Source organism: Euleptes europaea, chromosome 2 (genome assembly GCF_029931775.1).
Source record: "Euleptes europaea isolate rEulEur1 chromosome 2, rEulEur1.hap1, whole genome shotgun sequence".
Lineage (NCBI taxonomy): Eukaryota > Metazoa > Chordata > Lepidosauria > Squamata > Sphaerodactylidae > Euleptes > Euleptes europaea.
In genome coordinates, this window is record NC_079313.1 from 117,363,368 (window position 1) to 117,390,396 (window position 27,029).

At 44.5% G+C, this 27,029-nt stretch overlaps 1 protein-coding gene across 1 annotated transcript in view; it reads right to left on the minus strand.

The window, feature by feature from the left end:
- PREX1 (phosphatidylinositol-3,4,5-trisphosphate dependent Rac exchange factor 1) overlaps positions 1-27,029 on the minus strand; it is a 266,433-nt gene that overhangs the window by 101,848 nt on the left and 137,556 nt on the right. The window contains exons 6-9 of the mRNA XM_056843986.1: positions 25,021-25,182; positions 14,633-14,766; positions 8,523-8,638; positions 5,165-5,314 (exon numbers count right to left, since the gene is read on the minus strand). Coding sequence (XP_056699964.1) covers positions 5,165-5,314; positions 8,523-8,638; positions 14,633-14,766; positions 25,021-25,182 — 562 coding nt within the window. The remainder of the gene's footprint in view (positions 1-5,164; positions 5,315-8,522; positions 8,639-14,632; positions 14,767-25,020; positions 25,183-27,029) is intronic.

The following is a 27,029-nucleotide window of genomic DNA, read 5'->3' on the forward strand; positions in this document are numbered from 1 at the left end:
GAACTTCCAGAATGGCATACGAGTTAGAATATAAGACTTAAGATCTAGGAGACCCAGGTTCAAATCCCCACTCTACCACCGGAGCTAGATGGGTGACCTTGACACAGTCATTCTCTCTCAGTCTAACCCAATGGTTCCCAAAGTGGGTAGTACCAACCCCTGGGGGCGGAAGGATTACCTAGGGGGCACCAAGAGGCAAGGGGGCAGCAGGGGGTGCTAGAGGTGGACCCCTTCAACTGTGTTGTTGGATAGGGTAGGGGGGCACTGGGGTTGAGTTTGTGGAACCACGGGGGCAGTGGCCTGAAAAGTTTGGGAACCACTGGTCTAACCTATCTCACAGGGTTGATGAGAGGAAAAAAATGAAGGAGGGGAGAATGGTATACACTGCTTTGGGTCCCCACTGGGAAGAATGATGAGGTAAATATGTAAATGAATACATTTATTTTACCTAACATTTGGGGGGGGGGTAAATGATGAACAGAACCGTCATAACAGTACGGCTCAGCATATGGCATAAGCCCCAACATTAGGTGCTCCTAAGTGTTGAAACAACAACAACAGAAAAGAATATGTAATGTTTTCTTTTGCAGAATCTACATTTGTTTTCATTATCTGATGTCTGGTGAAAGGATTTTGGCAGAGCAAGCATCCTGGCAGATTGCCATCTTCCCCCATACCATGATGTTACTCAACTATGCTTGCTGACAAGTTCTGCCAAAGGTAATTTGGGAAGTCAGGTCGTGAGAGAAAGCAGCCCATGTAACGCTATGCCTATCCGCGCCTGCAACATTATCAAGCTCTGAGGTAAGCAGAAGATTGCAATGCATCCCTTACTCAGTTCCTTCTAGGATGGAGGCTAAAGAGAAAGGGCAGCCAAGATGTCTCATCCCAGCACCAAAGGTGAGCATAGCCTTGAAAAGCTCTCAAACCTTGATGCAGTTGCTCTTTGAACATAGGATTATACTACATCAGACTACCAAGGTCAACCTTGTGTACTCTGACCGGAAGCGGCTCTCCAGTGTCTCAGCTTCAGGTTGTCCACAGTAATTACTACCTACCACAACTCCACCCCAATGTCACCTGTTGAGCTTCATGGCTGAGTAGGGATTTGAACCCGGGCCTCCTAAATCCAAGTCCAACACTCTAATCACTACACCACATTGGCTCATTTACTACTCTCATAGTTTAATTCAATTACTTTGTTCTGCGGTTTCTTACCGATCAGCAGTTCGTTTCCCTTATCATTGCACATTACCTTGTACTGACTGTACAAGTGGGAAGTGGATCACGTTGTACAACCAAAGTCTGAAAATAATGTCAGCACTAGCAAAGTGTGATGGGGGGGGGAATGCCTATTCAATAACAAAATGGAAATGAATGGTCACTGACAATAGGAAAGAAAGGCTAACCGTCAACTATCTAACAATCCATCACTGTCTGAAATGTACTTTCCCCCCATTTGATCAAATGTATCCCTCTCATTCTTTGTTCTGCGGTTTCAGCTCCTTACTGAACATATGCACTCCTGGCTATCTCTTGGTTATTTCACAAAGTTCCAAGATTCAAAGAACACTGATTTTAAAAAACAAATTTTAAGATTAGAAAGGGCTTTTGAAATAGAATCAAAGATTTGGAAAGTGGCCTTACAGACCAGCTAGTCAAACTCCCTGTTCAGTGAAGGAAACCCAGACTGAAAACATCCTACCATTTGGCTGTCCTGCCTCTATGTGAAGACCTCCAATGAGAGCCCTTGCCTCAGCAAATTGGTCCCACTATCAGCTACTACCATTAGGAGGTTTCAGTGAATGCTCAACTCAACTCTAATCACCCATAACATTGCCTATTAGATCGAGTCCTCTGGAATAGCAGAGAACAAATCCTTTCCCTCTTGTATTTGACAGCCTGTCAAGCCCCTGGAGGCCAGGGACCACTTCTGTACTAGGACATTTCATCATTCTCCAGCCTCACTGATAAAAAGGCAGGCACCAAGAGGATAGTTAACGGTTCTGGTTTATTGCATGGATTGCTTGCAGTGACGGAGTCCTGGGTTCCAATGCCAGACTACAGCCTAGTGTTCCACCTATCCCTTACTGCATCCATCGAGGCTCTGGGGTATGACCCAGTCTTGTTATTTGAAGAGTGAGATCTTATCTATCGTCTGTCCTCTTCTACAGGCTAACTGAACCTATTTCCTTCAGCCTTTCCTCATGTTTCCCAGTTCCCTGACCACGCTCTATTTCTCCATCTTGTCTGCACCCTTCCTAAAATGCAGTACCCAAAAGTGACCACAGTGCCTTCGGAAGAGGTCTGACAAGCACAGAGTCTTGTGACTTCGATACCTTGCTTCTGCCAACGTAGCCAAAAATTGCATTAGCTTTGTTGCAGTTGAGTCACACTGCAGACTTACATTAAACTAAATCATCTAGCCTGGTGTTGTCTGAAGAGAGACAAATCAATTTCTGCTTTCAGTTACCAATGGAAAAAAAACACTTCCTAGTATCCAAACAGAAGAAGAAGAGTTGGTTTTTATATGCCGACTTTCTCTACCACTTAAGGAAGAATCAAACTGGCTTACAATCGCCTTCCCTTCCCCTCCCCACAACAGACACCCTGTGAGGTAGGTGAGGCTGAGAGAGCTCTAAGAGCTGTGACTAGCCCAAGGTCACCCAGTTGGCTTAATATGCAAGAGTAGGGAAATAGATCCAATTCACCAGATTAATTCATGTGGAGGAGTGGGGAATCAAACCCAGTTCTCCAGATCAGAGTCCACCGCTCCAAACCACCAGTTTTAACCACTACACCACACTGGCTCTTGATAGAGTGTCTTCTGTTTTATTTAGGAGCTCAGGGTAGAGTACATCATTTCCCCCCCTCCTCCCTTTCATCCTCACACCAACTGTGCGAGGTAAGTTAGGCTGAGTTATAATGACTGGCCTCAGGTCACCCAACAAGCTTCATGGCAGAGTGGGTATTTGAGCCAGGGTCTTCCAGATCATATTCATAGTCTGGCACATCAGTCATTACACTTAGGGACGTCAGCCTCCAGGTGGGACCTGGGGATCCCCTGGAATTACAGCTCATCTCCAGACTACAGAGAACAGTTCCCTAGAGAAAAAGAATGCTATGAAGGATGGATTCTATGGCACTCCACCCCACTGAGGTCCCTGTCCTTCCCAGGCTCCACCCCCAAATCTCCAGGAGTTTCCCAACCTGGCTCTGGCAACCAGGGGAGACTTGGTAACCCTAGTTTTTAAGGGAAAAGATGTTCCGGGGTGGTTTGTCATTGCCTGTCTCTGCGTAGCAACCACAGACTACCCAGATGGTCACCCATGCAAGTACTATCCAGGCCAACCCTGGCAACCCTACTTTCCCATCCCCCACCAGTGGCTGGGGGGACCTGGCAACCCTAATAACACTGCATTGGCTCAAACATATTTATTGAGGATAACTGACTCTGTTTAGTGTCCCAAGAGCAGGCCTGGAAGAAGAAGAATCTTACACAGCCTAGAAGCAAGTTGTACAGCAGAGTAACAGGCAATGAAGACTGTGGGGGAAGGGGAAGAAGGAGGAGAGAGAGAAGGGGAGCTCCTGCCCTACCTTTGAGCATGTCTTCTGTGGTGAGCATCTATGGTTTTATCATAGAGCTTCTGGTGGTTCCTAGAGCAATGTGTGTTAGAAAATGATTCCCCCCCCCCTTGTCAACATTTAAACCACACCTTATTTGGTATGGCTGCCCAAGTGAGAAAGAATTGCTTAGAGACCTAGAGGAAGAGGAAGAAGAAGAGTTGGTTTTTATTTGCCAACTTTCTCTACCACTTAAGGGAGACTCAAACCGGCTTACAATCACCTTCCCTTCCCCTCCCCACAACAGACACCCTGTGAAGTAGGTGGGGCTCAGAGAGCTCTAAGAGAGCTGTGACTAGGCCAAGGTCACCCAGCTGGCTTCGTATGTAGGAGTGCGGAAACAAATCCAGTCCACCAGATTGGCCTCTGCCGCTCATGTGGAGGAGTGGGGAATCAAACCCGGTTCTTGAGATCAGACTCCACTGCTCCAAACCACCGCTCTTAACCACTACACCACACAGAACTCAACAGTTCTGAGAAACACCTGTCTGTCCACAGCATCAGAATCAGATGCAAGGCTACAGTGCTGACATTATGATTTTAATTGCAAAAACTCTTTGGGTACAAAGGCAGATTTTCCTCTCACGTCTGAAAGGAAAGAAAGTGATACAGCTCTTGATCTACTTCTGATTGTTCCTACAGATGTTTTATTTGTCATCTATATTCCAGAAAGATGCAAATTCTCTGCTGGGGGAAAAAGAGAGACCCACAGAAGCATGCGGTGAAAAGCTGAAGGCTGGACCTTCTCCTTAACAATTCTATTTATAAATGAGAGTCTTGCAAATCGATTAAGTAAAAAATGATGTTCCAAAGTACCGTATATACTCGCGTATAGGCCGAGTTTTTCAGCCCCCAAAAAGGGCTGAAAAAATCCAACTCGGCCTATACGCGGGTCAATACGGTAGGTGGAGGGAGGGGGGAACTTGCCGCCACTGCCGCCTCCAGAGCGGCTTCCCCGGGCCAGGAGCGGCCTGCTGGGCCTCCTGCGTGCCGGAGAGGGCCCACCACCGCCAGCTGATCGTCGCCTCTCCCGGTAAGTAGGGGGTTCAGGGGCTCTTCCCCCTCCCCCCCTGGGGTGGCACTGGGGTCGGGGTGGGTCTTTAGGGCCCGGGAGGCCAGGCGGAAAGGCGACCCGGGGGTTGTATAAGCCAACCCTCGGCTTATACGCGGGTGCCTAATTTCCCCCCATTTTTGGGGTGTAATTAGGCACCTCGGCTTATACGCGGGTCGGCTTATACGTGAGTATATACGGTACTACAGAGTACAACAGAAACCGGCAGTGTGATTCCTGTAACCACGGTGCTTCTTAAGTGCTGAAATTTCCAAGTGGCAAAGTGAAAAGAAGAGAAACTTTTCAACCATTATGTATTAAGAAGACATCACAAGATCCAGAGAAACTTTAAGAAATTATCTCTTCCTTGCTTGGATGGATAAACCCATGTTTTCCACAAACACACACACACACACACACACACAGAGCCACTTATTCCCCTTATTCATTCAGCACATTAAAAAAAAAAAATACCAGTCACGAACTTACTCTCTCTCTGCTCCCGTTCCTTGATTATAGCATCCAGCCACTTCTGTTTGTCCTCAGCAGTCTTGGCCATACAGACGAACCATTTGTTTTTGGCAGTGTTGTGTATCTTCCAGCCATTTGTCACTGTGTAATTGTTGCTGTGGTAATCTGCTGCAAAAAATACCAAGGGAAACGAGAGGAGTCAGTGAGGGCAAGTTCTGAGACTTTGTGGGGGGGAAAGTCCATCTGGAAGGAGCCAGTGGGAAAATGTACAGCTGTCCCTCACACTTGGTGCAAAGCCTGCCAGGCAAGCATCTCCAATAGCTTAGAATCATAGAATCATAGAGTTGGAAGGGACCACCAGGCTCATCTAGTCCAACCCCCTGCACAATGCAGGAAATTCACAACTACCTCCCCCACCCCACCCCCAGTGACCCCTAATCCATGCCCAGAAGATGGCCAAGATGCCCTCCCTCTCATCGTCTGCTTAAGGTCATAGAATCAGCATTGCTGACAGATGGCCATCTAACCTCTTCTTAAAAAGCCTCCAGGGAAAGAGAGCTCACCACCTCCCGAGGAAGCCTGTTCCACCAAGGAACAGCTCTGTTAGAAAATTCTTCCTAATGTCTAGACGGAAACTCTTTTGATTTAATATCCACCCGTTGGTTCTGGTCCGACCTTCTGGGGCAATAGAAAACAACTTGGCACCATCTTCTATATGACAGCCCTTCAAGTACTTGAAGATGGTTATCATATCCCCTCTCAGTCTTCTCCTCTTCAGGCTAAACATACCCAGCTCCTTCAACCTTTCCTCATAGGACTTGGCTCCAGACCCCTCACCATCTTTGCTGCCCTCCTCTGGACACGTTCCAGGTTGTCTACATCTTTCTTAAATTGCGGTGCACAAAACTGAACACAGTACTCTAGATGAGGTCTAACCAGAGCAGAGTACTGTGTTCAGTTTTGGGCACCGCAATTTAAGAAAGATGTAGACAAGCTGGAACGTGTCCAGAGGAGGACAACAAAAATATAAGAACTTCAAATATAAGAACTGAATAAAGGCCTGAAGGCAATTTGGACACATCATGATGCAAAGCCCCACGGTTATTCAGGGTAGGCGACTTCTGACATAATAGCATTTACCCCATATCTATCTGTTACATATTTATCTCACCTTCCTCAAGTAAGCTTAAGGTGGTATACATGTTTCTCCCATCCTCCATGTTATCTTTCCAAAAAGCTGAGATGCTGGTTAGGCTGAGAGAGAGTCAATGGATCAAGGTCACCTACAGTGCAATTCTAAGCATGTTTGTGTATGTAAAGTGCTGTCAAGTCACAGTCGACTTATGGTGACCCAGTAGGGTTTTTAAGGCAAGAGACTAACAGAGGTGGTTTGCCTTTGCCATTGCCTTCCTCTGTCTGCATAGCAACCCCGGTATTCCTTGGTGGTCTCCCATCCAAGTACTAACCAGGGCCAACCCTGATTAGCTTCAGAGTTCTGACAAGATCAGGCTAGCCTGGGCCATCCAGGTCGTATATCCCACTGAGTTCAGTGGGACTTACTTTCTAGCAAGTGGGCTCAGCATTGCAGCCCCAGCGACCTTCCTAGTTGAGTGGGGATTTGAAACTGGGTCTCCCAAGTCCTGGCCTGCCTCTCTAACCACCCCACTGGCTTGCAGGTTTACCACATCCATCTTTGGAATTAAGGACAATAGACCAACCTGCCTCCTTGAAGAAACAGGTATGAAGTCTTTGTTTAGAGCAAAGGATTCTGGTTTTATTTAACAGAGTGCAAATCTGAGATAGCCTCACCGTTGGGAACACATGCCCAAGTACACTACGAGCTTGCTTTCCTTGGAAGGGACCAGTCTAAGATTGAGATCAGCAACTAGAATCCTCTGAGCTAAGCCTGGCACACGAACAGTACTATCCCTTACAGCTGCCATCCCAGAGGAAACAGAAGAGTAAGGACTTCGTGAAACATGGCTGTGGCATGAGACTTGGCATGAGACTTGGCAACAGCCTACTTGGGGAAATGGTAGTGAGGTTACTGACTTGCTGGACTCCACCCTTTCCCCAAAGCAACCCTCTGATGAAACTTATTTCTGATCAGGAACATAAGAAAAGCCATGCTGGATCAGACCAAGGCCCATCAAGTCCAGCAGTCTATTCACAGTGGTCAACCAGGTGCCTCTAGTTAGCCCACAAACAAGACGACTGCAGCAGCACCATCCTGCCTGTGTTCCACAGCACCTAATAAATTCGGCATGCTCCTCTGATCCTGGAAAGAATAGGTATGCATCATAACTAGTATCCATTTTTACTAGTAGTCATGAATACTCCTCTCTTCCATGAACATGTCCACTCCCCTCTTAAAGCCTTCCAAGTTGGCAGCCATCACCACATCCTGGGGCAGGGAGTTCCACAATTTAAGTATGAGTTGTGTGAATAAATACTTCCTTTTATCATCAGTTTTGAAACTCTCACCCTCCAGCTTCAGCAGATGACCCCGTGTTCTAGTATAATGAGAGAGGAAGAAAAGCTTCTCCCTGTCCACTCTCTCCAAACCATGCATAATTTTATAGACCTCTATCATGTCTCCCCTTAACCACCTTCTTTCCAGGCTAAACAGCCCTAATCGTTTTAACTGTTCCTCATAGGGCAGTTGCTCTAGTCCCCTGAACATTTTGGTTGCTCTTTTCTGCACCTTCTCAAGCTCTGCATCTAGGATGACACCTTCTTGGGTTCTCCATCCTCTATAGAAAGCATCCATCCCTTCCCAATGACCACAGATGACTTTTTAGTGATGATCTAAGAGTTGCCCGAAGCTCCATTCCCTCCTTCTTATGCATTCGCAACCATAAGGGATCACATGAAATATAGCAGATTTTATTTATTCGTAGTTACATTATTTATAGTCTGCCTTTCTCACTGAGACTCAAGGCAAGATGTTGAATCCACACAGCAAAGAGAAGAGGAGATGTGCTCCCTCTGGACAACTTACAGTGGCACGTATTCTGCCCCTCTGCTCAGTAAAGTCTGGAGCCTTCCCCCCTGCCTAAGGAGGCCTCCTCCAACGTAGGTGGTGCTTCCATTTGCGGAAGAGTCTTTGGAAGAAGGCTTCAAACTTTGCTGACAAGAGCGGCAGGTTGCAGGACACTGACCCTACTTTTTAAAAGGCAGATTATTAAGAAGATCCTATGGAACGTTTCAAAGCAGCTAACAGACTTAACAAAGAACCCCACAAATATCCCTGCATTATTTACACATTTGGATTAATTATTCTCAACTGCAGAGGCTAGGATCCAGGGTTATCTTAGCCAGCAAAGAACATGACTGTCCACTCCCATTAAGAAATGTCTGTTTAAATATCCCTTACCAGTTCCATCTTCCACATTCTCAACCTCCATGACTTCTGTGTTTATTCGTCCCCTGAAGATATAGAGGGATCCATTGATTGACTTGGTACGTTTAGACGTCTTTTTCCCAGCAACTCTGCAATGAGGAAAAATGTGGTTCTCAAGATAACATTTTTTAATTATTTAAAAGAAAACATGCAATTTTATTACTACCTTGTCCCACAACCTCCTTTTGTTCCCCATAGCTGCATGACTGATCCCTGGAAGTGCACATCACTAACTTTACTCCCTGCCTTGCAACAGAAAGAGCTTTGCCAGTGAACCACCGCCTCACATCAAAAGACGGTGCTTATTTGAAATGTATCTTATATTCTAATAGCAAAATTGGCTAAATCTTTGGTTACTTAAATTTGGTGACTGGAGCTGTGAACAGCAAGACAGATCTTTCTACAAACGTCAAAAGGGTTCCAGGTTTGCAGAAAAATCTGAAATCTAAAAAAAATACACTCAAGGGTTCAAAAGACCAGAAAATGATAAAAGGAGCACATGTAGCTTTAAGAAACCATTTCCCTCAGTGGCTTTTGCATTCCAGGTTTCAGTGAGTAAAAGGCAGGGGGAGGGCCTTTTCCAGGCCTATTTTGGCCTTTGGCAGAGGATACATTGGGGCCAGGCTCGACTAGCTCCAGGCTGGGAAATTCCTGGAGATTTTGTGAAGTCTGAGGTAGTGGTGTGCATTCAGCTAAAGCAGAATTGGAAAAACCCACAAACCCCGGGGAGGGGGGGTTGTGGCTCATTGGTAGAGCATCTGCTAGGCATGCAGATGGTCCCAGGTTCAATCCCCGGCATCTCCAGTTGGAAGGACCAGGCAAGTAGGTGATGCGAAAGATCTCAGCCTGAGACCCTGGAGAGCCGCTGCCAGTCTGAGTAGGCAATACTGAGCCTGATGGACAAAAGGTCTGATTCAGTATAAGGCAGCTTCATGTGTTACAAGTAAAAAAAATGGCAGCAATTAAAGGGAGCTGGAAAAAAACAGATCCTGAATAATGCCGGGTTTTTTCGACATTATTCAGGGCCACTTTGGCCCCACTGCCATTTCCCCGCTCCCGCCTTACTTACCTGAGTCAGATCCACACTGTCTGCAGGCTCCAAACTCCACACAGAGGTCGGAGCCAGTAAGTAACATGGATCTGAACCCCGGAGGTTGGAGCTGGCAAGCAACATGGATCTGAATGCCCCAGAGGCACAGACCTGAACGCTGGGCTCCATGGAGCCCAGTGCTCAGCTCTGCGACAGGTATTTTTTGGGTTTGGGTTTAATGAACCCCCAAATTTTCTCATTTTTTGAAAAAGTCAAATTCATTATATTTGGCTTTTTGTGTTTTTCAAAAATTTCCTCGTTTATTAAACCTGAACCCGAAAAATACCGAAAAAAGCTGCACAGCCCTAGTCGAGGAGGGCAGGGTTTGGGGAGGGAAGAGGCCTCAGCAGGGTATAATGCCATAGGGCCCATCCCCCAAAACAGCATGTTATGATCAGCATGTTTCTCAGGAGAATTGACGCTATCATACAATAAGTTGAATGAAATACCATCAAAAACAAAGCTGCATCATAGAAATATAGTATCCAGTGGAAGGAAACTTAGCATATTGTGTCATAAGCTTGGGAGAGGGCTGTTTACCCTGAGTGCTGGCTCCCAGGGGGGGAAACTATACGCATCATTGTGCCTAGGTGTTACTAGGACTACCCTTCTCCACCCCTTCTCCACCCCACCCCTCTTCTGGATTAAGAATGGTAATAAATAAATATCACATATTTTTTTAAAAGACATGCATGTACATTTTAGTGTTTTATGGCCTGTTTTAGTGTTTTATGAATTTCTGAGAAATTCTGTTTGAAGGTCAACTTAGTTTGCTAACAAGTGAGCACTTATTACTGAACACATAAAATGTTTTTCTTTTCCTTTTTAAGAAAAAAGCAGTTTAAAGCTAGAGCTAATTAATTAATAATGTCACCAACGCAACCTCAAAATAAAGGCAAGTAGCTGGTACCATACATCTTCTTGTAAATAGCTGACGTGAGGGACAATTGGTCTGCTCCACTAAAGCCTTCGGCATGCCAACAGAAGCTATATTTAGCTCTTTGTGGGTATGCAACTGTTTAATTACAAATGCATCGATTCCCTCATTAAGCATGCAGCCCCTGTTGGGCCACATGTCAATAGAAACTTTGCCATGTTGACAGTTCTGAGCTAGTGTGTGAGTGTTTTGCTTCGTAAGCTCCAGTGACCTGAGGGTCTCTCTCAGCTTCTTTGAGATGGAAATCTGCAATGACAGAATGATTCTCCCAAAGATATTGCCTGACTCCTTTACAGCATAAAACTTCCAGATGCCAATAATTTCAATGCAACATGCAGAACAAGGATGGGGGTTAAGTGACCGCTTTGTGTACTTTAGAGTCATGATCTGTAAACCACAGCTGGGGCACAGGGACATGTAGGTAGAAACATGCTTTAATTACAGCATGTTCTATAATCAGAATTTTGAGAATCCTAATGTGGTTGGAGTCAAGAGCCCAGATGAATGCAGAGCAATGATTAATTCAATCAGAGGTAAGGACGTCCTATTCTCTTTGCTAATGAACTCTCAACAGCTTCCCTTTCTAGCCTCCTTCTGAACTTCTTTGCAGTACGGTGACTCTAAGGTCAATCCTTCAGTGTTCATGAAAATTAGTTTGCGCTCACTCTCGTTTCCGAATGTTGTGACGTATGTCCATTAGATCCAAAAGAAACACAACATGGGATAAAGTGAGCATGCACAACTATTTATAAAGAGTATGTATACATTTAAAATATTTATATATCCTGGCTTTCTCTCAACAGCTATAACCCAAGGTAGGAAACAAGAAATACAGCACACACACAAAAATTAAAGTAATTAAAACTAGTAATTAAAACAGAAAAGCCAGAGGTTACATCTATATGCAGCACACAAGTCATTTTTATTGCATATGCTATGTGTAGGGTTGCCAGGTCTCCCAGTATAGCAGTGATTGCCAAACCTTTCGGTATGGTGACCAAGTCCAAATGGACTTGGTACAATGACCCACTTTAAAAAACAGAGCATGTGTAATGAATTAAATCCCAAAAGCCTGGGTCCCATTTTCACAGGCTTTGTGATCCAGTTTTTGGCCCACAGGCTGGGAATGCTGATCTAAATTGGGGACCCTAATTTTGACAACTCTCGTCCCTGCAAGGAGTGTCCATTTTGGCACAGTCACTGTTTTCTCAGAGATATAGCACGGCCATGTTTAGAACAGCTGTCAATACTGGAACAGCAAGGACAGGGGCAACCATATAGGTCTTACCAAGCCAAACCCTGCCCACTTGATCGAGGAGGAGGAGGAGGAGAAGAAGAAGAGTTGGTTTTTATATGCCGACTTTCTGTACCACTTAAGGGAGACTCAAACCTGCTTGCAATCACCTTCCCTTCCCCTCCTCACAACTGACACCCTGTGAGGTAGGTGAGGCTGAGAGTGGTGTGACTAGCCCAAGGTCACACAGCTGGCTTCATGTGTAGGAGCAGGGAAACAAATCCAGTTCACCAGATTAGCATCCACTGCTCATGTGGAGGAGTGGGGAATCAAACCCGGTTCTCCAGATCAGAACCCACCACTCCAAATCACCACTCTTAACCACTACACCACGCTGAAAGACCCATGTGACTGGCCCCAACCACGTGGTTCTAATATTCACACACATAACAGCCCCATGAAATCACACAATGCAGTTTCCATGCTACTGTGGGGAAGTGTGAAAGAGGCCTCAGAGTGGGATCATGTGCATGCAACAGACACACACTCAATTTTTAAGAAGTTTTAAAATCCTCCCAAGTGAAATTGTAAGTTTTCCTTTGGCTGTGGGGAAAACCTGCATTCTATTAACATAATGCAAAGCAGCCTCCCAATGCTGCATTCCATTAGCATGTCACTTGTTGAGACCTGCAGCTGGCCAACTTCTACAAGTGGGTTGTGATTCAGTTCCACTCCAGACCAGGCTTTAAATAGCAGACAGACAGAAGAACCCTCCAGAAGTATAGTGGCCAGGCTGCGTCTACATAGATCTTTAAATATGAGGTAACACGCTTCAGATTTCCTAGAATCCTGTTGTTGTTGTTTTAATGAAAATCAGATCCTGCTGATTTGGACAGTTCTCACTGTGGTTATTAAGGAAATATAAGCACAGATTCTTTGGGGAACACAAAGTGTCGGAGCTGCCCTATCCAAATCCAAGCCAAACTACAGAAAACTCACTCACTGATGCCTGCTCTGTACAAACAAGAAGACTTTTCTCAAAAGGCAGTAGAACATTTTGTTTCCGAAAACTTGGTGTTCCCGGAAAACTGTAGAAAGGGAGGGGTTGTATTAATCCCAACTACAAACAGAACCAGAAAGAATCAAAGTGGGATGGGAGAGAGAGAAAGAGAGAAGGCAAGAGAAGAATGAAGAAAGCTAGAAAGGATTCAATAATGATTTGTAAGAAAGGGGTGTGCAAACAGAATGGGATGTAGGATGGAAAATCTAAGAGGCAGGAAGGTCACAACCACAAAAAAACCCTGGCATTTTAAAAAGGCCAAATTTGGGAAATGGAAAAAAAGAAATATGAAAGTTGAGGGGCCGTGGCTCAGTGGTAGAGCATCTGCTTGGCATGCAGAAGGTCCCAGGTTCAATCCCTGGTTCAATCTCCAGTTAAAGGGACAAGGCAAGCAGGTGATGTGAAAGACCTCTGCCTGAGACCCTGGAGAGCCACTGCCAGTCTGAGTACACAATTCTGACTTTGATGGACCCAGGGTCTGATTCAATATAAGGCAGCTTTGTGTGTTCATGTGATTAGGTAATTGTCGGTTACTCTCTTTCCAAATTGCTTCCAAGGCTTTAGTAGTGAAGTGTCAGATAAAATCTCAATATCCCCCCTTCCTCCCAAAAGATAAGGAAAGTACTTATTTATTGGAGGGGTGGGAAGGAAAAGCTAGGAAGAATTACGGGCTGCAGATGGCTAGATGGCCCTCTTTTCTTGCCTCCTCAGTCCTGCCTATGATTGCATCCTTCTTCTTTTCACAGGCACTTGCTTCGCCTGAGGAATTCTCCGGAATCCCCCTGTGTTCTCTCACACCAAGCTTGAAAAAGCCTCCAAATCACTCTTGGCAGTGTTCCCAGTCTCCAATTGCTCCTGCCTGAACCACCTGTTCTGAGAAGGCCTGCAGCTGGGAGACTGATGCTCAGCGTAGGGCCGGGACGCAGGATCACTTCTGCTCTGCAACGGATCGCCTCCCGTCACTCTAGCTGCACTCAGCAGAGCACTTTTGGTGGTGCTATAAAGTAACAGCCTCTCGTCTCTTTTATATTTCTTTAGTTACACTAATAGGAGCTCTGAGAATTTTTGTTTCCTCCCCATTTACACCGCAGTTTGAGAATCCTTGCTCCTGTATGGTGTGGACATTGTCGATAGAGAAAATGACAAGGGCTTTAGCTTGTGCTAAAGAGTTTTCATAGGAGGGAAGGAAGCATGGTATAGCATGATCTCGGAAGTTAAGCAGGGTCAACCCTGGTTAGTATTTGGATGGGAGACCACCAAGGAATACCAGGGCTGATAAGCAGAGGAAGGCACTGGCAAACCACTTCTGTTAGTCTCTTGCCTTGAAAACCCCATAAGGGGTCACCATAAGTTAGCTGCAACTTGACGGCACTTTACACTCACTCACACACACACACACACACACACACACACACACACACACACAAAGAGTTTCTATAGATATTTATTTCCATGCTGGCTGAGCGTTGTCTCTTTGGTGAGCTGCAGCAAGCATCATCCAGCCTTTTAGCTGGTGGGGGTAGGGGAGGAAGGGACACCAGTGCAGCTATTTCCTCCATACACACGATAACATTCCCGCGGCAAGGTTACTCCTTCCTAATTTGTTGTGCATGAACCAGATAGAACACCACTGCTTTTGAAGCAGGGCTTGAATTGCTGTGCTAGAAAGGTAAACAAAATGAGGCCCGCACTGATCTGCACTGATCATCCAGACAGGAAAGAGGGGAAGAATCTCAAAAGTGCCACAGACAAGGGGGCTCACCTGGATTTCCGCTTGCAGTAGACCAGAAGGTTATCGAAGAGAAAGAACGTTCTCTCCTGGATGTTCCCTGCTGAGATTTTTAACAAGGTACCCTGGAGCAGGAGTTGGGTGCAGATGTCTGTCAAGTTGGATCCCTAAAGCACAAAACGACAGTTTGCTCAAATCTTCCCTCTAATTGAAGTTGCAATCAAGAATTTCCATGTAGCACTGATATTTAGGCTCATCATCTCCATTTCGCAGAAGGGTATTTTGATTGCAAGGTGAAATCCTTACAATAAAGTCAGTGCCTTCTGCCCCTCCCCCCACAAACCTGCCTCTTTGTGTTTTGCTTACTACTAACTTCAGAACTAAATGTTCTCCCAGTTTTAAGAAAGTTGTTGCAGCCAGTCTGGGGGCTAATTTTCATGTCAGAATGATGGCTGTTCTGTGAAATCAACAATAACCATAATGATAGTAATTTATTAAGATATTCAAATAATTAAATGATGCAGGAGAAATACACCAAAAAAATGTACACTGTGTTGCTTTAAACCATACCCGATTAGAGCCGCCATTATGTGGGTAGTAAGCATTTTGAAACATTATAAACCATTTTTCCTGAACACAAAAGAGCATATAAAAATACAGCACGTTGTACGAAAACAGGGTTGGATCTAAAGTGCCGCATGTGGAGAAAAGCTTGTGGGATGGGCCGCTGCCAGTCTGAGTAGACAATACTGACTTTGATGGACCAAGGGTCTGATTCAGTATAAGGCAGCTTCAGCTGTCCAGGTGACTTTCACACATCCTTGCGTCTGCTGCAGGCCACCCATCCTTAAATGCTGACATGGAGGCCAGGGACCCCTAGGAATCTCACTGGCCATGATATGGGGGTGAAAGTGGGAGTTGAGTGAAAAATTACCCCCTTCCTGTAGGAGAGGAAGTGACCTCCCATGAACAGAAAACAAGATTAGGGCCAACCCATCAAATATAAACAAATTTAAATGTCCACCTCTAAGCTAAACAAAAGAGCCAAACAATAAAGAACAGCCAAGATTGATAGACACTAGCTAAGCAAGCAACAAAATCAACGCATGATTTTGTACTAAGTCAGACCACTGGTCCATCGAGGTCAGTATTGTCTACTCAGACTGGCAGCAGCTCTGCAGGGTCTTTCATGTTATCTACTACCTGTTAACTGGAGATACCAGAGATTGGACCTGAGACCTTCCACACGCAAAATACATGCGCTAATACTGAGCCACTGCCCCTCCAATCAAAAATTTAGACTTTATTTCGTGAGGTAAGATCAGTAAAGATGATGCCAGGCAGGCCTCCTGGGGGAGAGAATTCTATCTTCTTACAGCCACCACTGAGCTCTATGTTTGCAGAAGGTGATTTTCTCAATACCACTACAAATGTTTACAAATAAATGGTCATGGTGAGCAACATGGGGGGGGAGTCACCATAGAGTGAAAATGGCCATGGATTACAAGCTACCTTGAGTCTGCTCATGGAGAGAGGGGGGATAAAAATGTTTTAAATGATTAATCACATTTAAATAAACCAGTACGTAGTTGTATTATTTTGTTCTGCATGCTGCTTTGGGACTATATGTACATGCAGCATTGGTACACAGACTCCTATGCCCTCTCCATGTACTCTGAGTGAAGAAGGACCAAGTACAAGAATTTACCTTTGTAGCTGAATAGTTAGCATAATTTCTAGGGACAGAAACATGCAGGTAAGCCTCCAGACCGAGAGCTGGCGTGGCATAGTGGTTAGAGTGGCAGTCTAAGACCTGGGAGAACCCAGTTAGAATTCTCGCTCTGCCTTGAAAGCTCACCGTGTGATCTTGGGGCCATCACAATCTCTCGGCCTAATTTAACCCAAAGGTTGTTGTTCTGAGAGGTGGGGAGACGGATGCGATGATCTGCTTTGAGTCCCCATGAAGGAGAAAAGCAGAATATAAATAAAAATAAACAAGTTTACCTAGGTTTTTAACTATGGCGTTTTTATCTTTTCTAGCTGCTTTATGGTTTGCTTCTGGCCAGAGAACAGTTTTATCAATATCATTTGAGGCTTCTCAGTGTTGTTTTATGCTGGTTTTATGCCTTGTTTTTAATGGATTGGCTGTGTGTGTGTGTGTGTATGCATGACTTGTTTAGTAATATAGTTACCTCTGACTTCCTTATCTGCTATGCCAACCAGACTAAGGAAATTGATTAGATAATTTGACCTACTGATGCTTTACTGGAAAAAAGCGGAAAGTGATTGAAAGTTGCGAAACATGCATTGTCAGCCAGATAACTTCCTTTCCATTTTCAGTGAACACACAACAGGAGTTTTACACTTGCGACATGAGGGTCACAGCTGGGATGGGAGAGGACTTTCCAAATACAACCACAAGCATATATATAGATACCATTTTAACACATTCAGTGAACTGCACATACATTAACTCGGTAATCTTTACTGCAAACTTGCAAGGTAGTTCAATAGTATTTATCCCGTTCTGCATAAGGGCAGGCCAATGCTGCAAATAATCTAACATTATCTACTTAGTTTGTGGCAAGGGCAAGAATTAAATGGGGTTTCTTGGTTCACAACAGCCTCATAGACACTACACTGTTCATTTATTTATTAAAATATATATACTCTGTTTTTCCTCTTGGCTCAAGTTAGTTACAGTACAATACACTATGCTACACTACAGTAGCTCTCTTGCCACGCTATAGAGATTCTCTAGCTGGATAATCTTCCTAATTTGGAGCACAGAGCTTCTTTTTTGAGCACAGAGCAAATTGCTCATTTCCCACTTAGGTACCTAAAGTATTAACAATCCTAGCACTGGGCACATCCTCAAACCTCAATCCTTTTTAAAGCAAGCCATTTCTTTTCTTAATATGGGGCCAGGAACTCTGCTGAAATCTTCCAAGGAAGTTGGAACAGGAGACACAGCATGGACTACTATGATTGCTAGGAAGTAAAGAAAGGAAGTGGGTGAGGGTAGTTGACTTTTTTACAAAAGGAACCAAATGATAAGTTGAAGGTGGGGGGGGACATTCCATCCATTCTCTTATGTTATCAAATAGACGGACATGGTAAAAACCGCAATGGAGGACTCAGAGTGTAGGTTGAGATGATGGCTTTTACTAGACCAAATTGTTAACAGAAAAATAGAATAATCTGCCTTGTGTTTACATTTATACCACAAACACATCCATGAAAAGACAACATCTCAATGGACTACAGGCATCTTAAATTAGTCATCACATTTCCTGTGTTTGTAATGGAATTATGATCCCTATGCTGGCTAGAAAAAACATTTGCTTTAAAAACTGGTTTCTTCTGCATTGTATTTTGCATTAATATTTGCAGGTGCATGAACACTTGATGAGAGAAAGTCAGACATGGTTCTCACATTGTCATATCAGAGAGGGGAAAAAACCTCTAAGCTTCCCCTGAGCAGAATTGTTCAGGAGGGCATTTTTCAAAAGGTTATAGGGCTATATTTTAACAGAACAGTTCTAAAAAGTTATTTTAATCAAGGGAACAGGTGTGTGGACTATACTACTGAATATAGCAGGAGTCCCCAACCTTTTTGAGCCTATGGGCACATCTGGAATTCTGATATGGCATGGTGGGTTCAACAACAAAATGGCTGCTGCAGGAGGTAGAACCAGCCACAAAATTATTGCCATGGTTTAACTTCAATAACACAGTTAGTGTTGCCAACCTCCAGGTTTTAGCTGGAGGTCTCCTGCTATTACAACCAATCTCCAGCCGAAAGAGATCAGTTCACCTGGAGAAAATGGCCGCTTGGGCAATTGGACTCTATGGCATTGAAGTCCCTCCCCTCCCCAACCCTGCCATCCTGAGGCTCCACCCCAAAACCTTCCCGCCGGTAGCAAAGAGGGACGTGCCAACCCTAAACACAGTGAGGATCCTTGTGTTGTAGTGGCAGCTTCTGCCAAAACAACATTTTAAAAAATCTGCACAGCCTATCAAATCTCTAGGGTTGCCAGGTCCCTCTTTACAACCGATGGGAGGTTTTTGGGGCGGAGCTTGAGGAGGGCGGGGTTTGGGGAGGGGAGGGACTTTAGTGCCATAGTGTCCAATTGCCAAAACAGCCATTTTCTCCAGGGGAACTGTTCTCTATCGGCTGGAGATCAGTTGTAATAGCAGGAGATCTCCAGCTACTACCTAGTGGTTGGCAACCCTACAAATCTCCAATAGTCAATCAGAAGCCTTGCTAGGCAAAAGCCCTACGTGGCACCACCCACTTCCTAAAACAACTTGGCGGGCACCATAAAAGGTGTTGGTCGGTGCCATGGCACCCACGGGCACCACATTGGGTTATTTGAAGGGCTGAGATGATACGCAAAGGCACTTGCACTTTGCAGTAATCGATACTTGTTGGTGTTGTTCTGCTCTGCTCCAGAACAATGCTGCAATCACAGCATTCTCTCACCTTACTAGATCCTGCAGCCGCGTACTATTCAATGCAAAAAAACTTATTGTTGCCCTAAGGAATCATGCTTGTTATTCATGCCTGAGAGGGAAGCATAGCCTGCCCACCACCCTTATACCATATCATTTCATGTTGGCTGTGTTGGAAAGGTGTACACAGAAAAAGCATACATAAAGTATTAAATAACCTTAAGAGGGGAAGAAGCCACCCCCAGATCCATCAGCTAATCAAGTGGGCATGTTCTTGGCCTAGCTCTTGATTATCTTTTACATGAAGCAAAAAAGAATAAGGGAATTTTAAGAAATAGCAATGGAGGATACGGGAGAAGGCCAGCTGAACAACCACATCATCCAAACGTAGGGTTGCCAACCTCCAGGTAGTAGCTGGAGATCTCCTGCTATTACAACTGATCTCCAGCCGATAGAGATCAGTTCACCTGGAGAAAATGGCCGCTTTGGCAACTGGATTCTATGGCATTGAGGTCCCTCCCCTCCCCAAACCCCGCCCTCCTCAGGCTCCGCCCCAAAAACCTCCCGTCGGTTGTAAAGAGGGACCTGGCAACCCTAGAGATTTGATAGGCTGTGCAGATTTTTTAAAATGTTGTTTTGGCAGAAGCTGACAAGAGGGACTTGTCAACCCGATCCAAAGGACTGGGGTAACTCAGATGTCTCCCCATTTTTGCACCTTGATTGTTGGAAATCAACAGCATCATACTAGGTAGGGTTATGCTCTTCTAAGTCACTGATTTTAATGAGCCTGGAAGGCTGTGACTCTGGAAATTGTAAAGCAGTACAATTAAACCGTTTGGATGGTCCTAGACTATACTATTCCCAGGTCAACTTCCAGTTTTTTTTAAAAAAATCACAATGATCCTGGCCTACAGAATTCTTGGAAGCATCATTAGGGGATTTTGCTAAACAGCGGCAAATATTTGCTCCACCTTTTTTTTCAACTTTTCAAGTAACAAGCCAGTAAAATGAACGTTGAGCAGCTTGTTTTTTTTTTTTTTTTGTTTTTTTTTTGCAAAACAACACAGATCAGGATCTGTTTCCATTCCCAGCATTTTTGTTATAGGCCATTTAAACTCTTTTTAAAAATCGTGCTTGACAATCATTTTTTAGAACATCTCTCCCCCCCTCCCGCCCAACACACACACACACGCACCAAGCATTTGTTGGCAAAGTGGCCATTGGGGCCCCCCAGCTCAAGACCGCCCCCCTTTAAGCTCCAAGACATGACAAACCCTGTTTTTCAACTGGACTTTTGTGACACTGAACATTATAGTTGGGATTTGTTTGCTGAACTTGCTAGCCAAAAACACACACGTGGCTGGGGATCGTGGCTGCTCGCATGGCCCCAGAAGAATGCCAAGATCATCCTTAATGGGGAAAAATGAGCCAGCCTAAAAACGAAACAATCGCAGCAGCCATGGAGTACATCCAACAGCCTGAACATGAGGAAGCTTTCATGACCTCCTGAAAGATGCCTTCAGCAGAAGAATCGTCAGCCGTCAACCATCAGCCCGGATAGTTTAACTGTCAGTCCCACCGCTCTCCCGACACCAATATATCAGTGAAGTCATTTAACAACTATAGTTCCAGATAGTAGAATGAAAATGTACTGTCACTCTGAAGTCTGCACTTCTGCCTGCTAATCTACAGATGCCAAATTCCCAAATCTCTCAAAACCCCGAGAATCCATTATCAGCAACTATCACAATGGTTATCTAGTATTTCCTTTTCCTCTTAGCCAGGCTATTAAATAACTGTTCAACTGGTCACCGGAGGCGAATAAAAATAATCTCCAGGTGATCAGACGGGACAGTTTTATAAACTGGAAGAGACCGTTCTTTTGTTTATTCTCGGCATTGGAGCAGTGGACTCTAATCTGGAGAACGGGGTTTGATTCCTCACTCTTCCACATGAACAGTGGATGCTAATCTGGTGAACCGATAGAGATCAGTTCACCTGGAGAAAATGGCCGCCTTGGCAATTGGACTCTATGGCACTGAAGTCCTTCCCTTCCCCAAACCCCGCCCTCCTCAGGCTTCGCCCCCCAAAACTCCAGGTATTTCCCAACCTGGAGCTGCAACCCTATCCAGGGAACAATAATAGGATCCAACCCTATATGAGCCAGTGTGGCATAGTGGTTAGAGAGTCAGACTAGGATCTGCAAGGCCCAGGTTCAAATCCCCACTATGCCATGGAAGCTTGCTGGGTGATCTTGGGCCAGTCATATTCTCTCAACTTAACTTACACTTCACAGGATTGTTGTGAGGGTAAAATGGAGGACACAAGAATGATGTCGGCTGCTTTGGGTCCCCCATTGGGTAGAAAGGTGAGGTATAAATGAAGTAAATAAACAAACAGTGAACAGTGCTTTCAGTACACATTACGGCTTTCTCAAGTAGCTTCATGGGTACGTATGTAACAAGAATATGAGTTTGTAAATCCACAATTTTGCCGTTCATTCTTCAGGGCAGAGGATAGATTAGGTCTGCACCGCATGCCAAGAACTTTCTTTAACTCAGAAAGAAGTAGTAAAAGTAACTACAAGAGAGATCAAATCTGTCCCGGTCTCAAAAAGAAAGCCTTGATAAAGTAGCAATAAGCGAAGGCATCTCAGAACAACAGTGCTGGGAACGTCCCCTGTTTATTATTACTTGTTACAAGAAAGCATAATGTTGCGTAATAAAACAAAAGTCACTGTAAAACCCACAGCATGCAACATTGAACTCCTTTTCTATACTCCTTTTCTCCTTTTCATTGGACCTTGTTTACATGAACCCTGACAAAGAACCCTTAAACTTTCAGAACATTTTCATATTGGTTACCAGTACCGACTCTTCTTCTACTGCATTTTGTCAGCTTAGGTATTTATGCCACTTTCCAGACCTGTCACAGCTAGGTAAAAGGTAAAGGACCCCTGTGCAAGCACCAGGTCATTCCTGACCCATGGGGTGATGTCGCATCCTGACGTTTCCTAGGCAGACTTTGTTTACGGGGTGGTTAACTCTGTGAAATAAGTTAGCATGTGAGAGTGTAACTGACCGCCCCCCCAAAAAAGGTAAAGGTCCTCTGTGCAAGCACCGGGTCATTCCTGACCCATGGGGTGACGTCACATCCCGACGTTTCCTAGGCAGACCTTGTTTACGGGGTGGTTTGCCAGTGCCTTCCCCAGTCATCTTCCCTTTACCCCCAGCAAGCTGGGTACTCATTTTACCGACCTCGGAAGGATGGAAGGCTGAGTTGACCTTGAGCCGGCTACCTGAAACCGACTTCCGTCGGGATCGAACTCAGGTCGCGAGCAGAGCTTGGACTGCAGTACTGCAGCTTACCACTCTGAGTCACAGCTAGAGATGTAACATTTCTGGAAATTTTAAAGCTGTGTAAAAAAAACCCCACAAAAGTTTACTTCATTAAAAAAAAATGGAAATTTGGAGGATAGTTGAAACATATGCAATACATACTTCCTTATCAAAGCCAAACTTATTTTGCTGCTTTAACAATATAAAACACTGGCAGATGGTTTTCCCCTCAATGGAATACACAGTTAGGATACAAGTTATTGTCCATAACAACAGTGAGGGTATAGACCCTTTTTGATAATGATTTCTTGCTTATACTGCACCATTAACAGGCATCCTCAACCGTTTTTCCCCATTTTTAAGCAACATTATTTCCTTGATCATCATTTAAAACTCGCAGTAGTAGTAAGCTTACCATTTCATATTTGAAAAATAATAAAATTAAAAATTACTTGTTTTAAAAGTCCATCTCTTTTATGAATTCTTTCTATGCTTCGTTAAATGAAATGTTTGAAAGCTTTAAAACTGTCAATTTTTTATTCTGTTCACTATTTAAAAGAAACTCAAAGAATTCCCTTCTTTCATCACAACGTTTCTGTCTTATAAAAGGCATGAGTCACCCACTTGGAACGTCACCAGTAATGTAAAAAAAAGTAGAATTATACAAAAGATGTACAGAGTTTCTCTCTCTCTCTATATATATATGTATACAGTTGACACAGATCTCTAAAACTGCAGAAAATAAAAGGATTGTATTCAGTTCTGGGCACCAAGGATTGGGGGTGTGGTACTGGAGAATGGGGAGTTAACTCTTCCTCTCCCTATTGCTTGGGGCCAGAGTACTTGAAGGACCATCTCCTTCCATATTATCCAGCTCACCAGTCAAGATCTACCACACAACCCTTGCTCTGGGTCCCTGTCTTCACAAGTGAGGCATGTTGCAAACAGGGACAGGACTTTTTCAGTAGTGGCACCTTGTTTGTGGAATGCTCTTCCCCTTAAGGCTCGCCAGGTCTTTCTTGCCATTGCTTTCTTCTAGGGGCTAGGCCAAAATGTTTCTTGTTCTTTTAACACTATTTGAGCCTGAAAACTCTTTTTTTAAGTTGCCTCTCGTCTGCTTTTATGATATATGTTTTTATGCTGGGCTGTGGCTTTGTTAATGCTTAGGGTTGCCAGGTCCCTCTTCATCACCAGTGGGAGGTTTTTGGGGCAGAGCCTGAGGAGGACAGGGTTTGGGGAGGGGAGGGACTTCAATGCCATAGAGTCCAATTGCCAAAGCGGCCATTGTCTCCAGGCGAACTGATCTCTATTGGCTGGAGATCAGTTGTAATAGCAGGAGATCTCCAGATAGTACCTGGAGGTTGGCAACCCTAGTTAATGCTGGATTTTAATTGTGTGTGTGTTAAGTGCCGTCAAGTCGCTTCCGACTCATGGCGACCCTATGAATGAAAGTCCTCCAAAATGTCCTATTTTTGACAGCCTTGCTCAGATCTTGCAAATTGAAGGCTGTGGCTTCCTTTATTGAGTCAATCCATTTTAATTAATATCTTGTAATTGTTTTGTTTTTGTTGTTTTTATTTTGTAAGCCCCCTCAGTTAGGTGGCTGGAGAGGTGGCATAAAAATGTTCTAAATAAATTAATATCCTCCTGTCATATTTTTTCTCTCCTCAAATCAACTCTGTGAAATAAGTTAGCATGTGAGAGTGTAACTGACCCCCCCCCCAAAAAAGGTAAAGGCCCCCTGTGCAGAGCTTTTGACTGCAGTACTGCAGCTTACCACTCTGCGCCAGGCAGTGCCTAACAAAGCTAAAAGCAGCTGGGGGTGGGTCTATCAGTGAAATGGTGCAGTGGAGAGGAGAAGCCCAGCTTTCCCCTGTAGATTCCCTATGGCTGTTTTTTTTACATCTAAATCATACATTGGGAAAAACAATCACAGATATCCCAACATCCCATGTAGTTTTGCAATTATGCACTCTATTTAGGGATGGTAGATTGAGCCAAACTAATTTGCATGCCAACTTTATGGCTTGATATTATGTATCTGAAATGGGCACTGAGATGGAATGAATATTTTCCATTATACAGATCATTAATGTTGATTTGTTCATTTTTTAATAGTGGATGGATTTATAGATGAGTTGCCTCTGTTGGTGCATAACTGGTATGGAATTCAGAACGGATTTAAATGACATTTTAAAAAGACTCCCTTTTTAAAAGCCTAATTTTTTAAAACCTTGCAGTCCTATCGTCCACAAGCTTTATACATGAATACTACAGTCTTAAGCACAGTTCCAACTTTCTAAGTGCATCAGCTTCAGTGGATTTAGAAAGATGTAACTCTTTTTAGGATTTCTGTGGTGCCTCCCTTCCCTTGATGCCCTATGCATGTGCTTATTTTGCTTAATGGTTAATCAAGCCCTGATTGCCACATAAGAGCATGGAGGGAAGGTTTTCTGCAACATGAGCTATCCTTGTAATCACAAGAGGAAGTACACAATTTGCAAATATCTATCTATCTCAGTAGACTTCGAAGAGTGTAACTCTGCTTAGAATTGAACCGGGAGTTCATCAATGACAGGTTTGCAACTTTAGAAGGAACCCTATTGGACCACGTACCACCATCCATACCTCCCATCCTTCAATGTGAGACTGCAGCTGCTCGAGAGCTTCCAACTTCTCCATCTGCCTCTTGGTCTCATTGATGTTGGTACAAACCGTCTTCATTGCCTGCAGTGCATTCTGGACAGCTTGATAATCCGGGTGTTTAGTAGGCGTCCTCTTAGCTAGTTCCTAGAAGAGAAGAGACAAAACAGAACAAAATAAACTTTGTAGGGGGGGAAATAGAATACTTCCTGTTACTAGGGAGTGGACTGGCCAGTTAACTTACTGGGAAAGTTCCCAGTGGACCACTGCTTTGGAGGGCAGCTGGTGGCTAGAAAAAAGCAGAGCCAAGCCCCAGAAGCTCCACCAGTTTAACAGGAGTCATTTGGCTCAGGCCCTTCAGCAACAACTTTATGGACATGGGGAATAAAGCATGATATGAAGCAAAACCTAGAGGTTTGTTGGCCTTCCAGCATAACTGATTGGCTGCTGTGTGTAAGAGCTTACTGAACTAGAAAGTCCATTGGTCAGATCCAGCAGAGCTCTTCTTATGTTGCTACAACCAGAGACCCAACTGAAGTAAAGATGGGGGCTAACACAGGAACTACTCGGCAAGAGCAACCATTAATGTTGGAGCTCTGCAATCCAAGTGTCCCTTTCTTGAATTACCAGGTTGGCCATAACTCACAAATGCTCTGAAGACTTGCAAGGCTTTAAGAGGGGAGTAGACATGTTTATGGAGGAGAGGGCTATTCGTGGCTACTAGTCAAAATGGATACTAGTCATGATGCACACCTATTCTCTCCAAGATCAGAGGAGTGTGCCTGTTATATTAGGTACTGTGAAACACAGGCAGGATAATGTTGCTGCAGTCGTCTTGTTTGTGGGCTTCCTAGAGACACATGGTTGGCCACTGTGTGAACAGACTGCTGGACTTGATGGGCCTTGGTCTGATCCAGCAGGGCCTTTCTTATGTTCTTATGACTATATCAAATACATTTCATATCCTATTCTTGCTCCAAAGGGTCTTTCCTCCTTGATTCTATACTCAAAACTAATCTGCGAGTTACCATATTGGGGGGGGGGGGGGAAAGCAGCAACTGGCCCAAGGTAACTTACAGTGCAATCTTAGGAGCACAGTCCTTTAAGTAAGCCCCATTGAATAGACCTGAGTAGGAGTCTGAGTAGACCTCCTCAGGATTGCTCTGCAAGTGAGTCTCGCAGCTCACTGGGGATTTGAACTCAAGCCTCACCAGTACTAGTCCACTGCTCTGACCACTACACCCCACTGGCTCTCTAGGTTCTTCCTTGTCAGTCTCTTGCCCCAACTCTTCAGGTCCTTAGTTCATGCTCTTCCTTCCCAGCACTGATTGAGATTCCATGTGTTCCACCCGCTTTCAAGAACAACTTCAAGTTACAGACTTCCGGTGGTGACGCTGGGCTGAGTGCCACGTTCTCCCAGGGGCTCCTGGGGGGAATCCAAGTTTGCGTCTAATTTGGGGTGATTTATTGCACCCCAACCCAGCCCTTGCAAGTGGGCTGGGAAGCAGGAATTCCCTGCAGCCATCTATGCGGTTTGATCTCCTAAATACTCCGAGGGAGCTTTATTAAGTCCCCGGGAGATTTAGATGCTGGTCCCGCGGGCACAAAGGGATTAAAATCGCCAGAGCGCAACTTTGGCATTAGACTCTACCCTCCACCACCTTATAAACATCATAAGGACTACATTAAGATTAGAACCTCACCTCCAGACGCCCAAGTGAGCTGATAAGAATCTTTCGTTTTTCACTGGTATTATCGAATAACAGGGGGGTAGAAGAAAACATTTCTGGTAACCTCGTTCCTCCCTTAACTGAATTGGATGACTTTGCTGTATGAGATCCATCAGATAAAGCAGCAGGAACCTTATCAAACTGATCAGCTTAAACTAAAACAACGAGCTTGAATGATTGACTTAAGATCTGCCAATCCGACGCGTTCTTAAAGGAAGGGGAGGGAGAAACTTTTGAGAACTTATCCGGTGTAAAAAGAGTCCT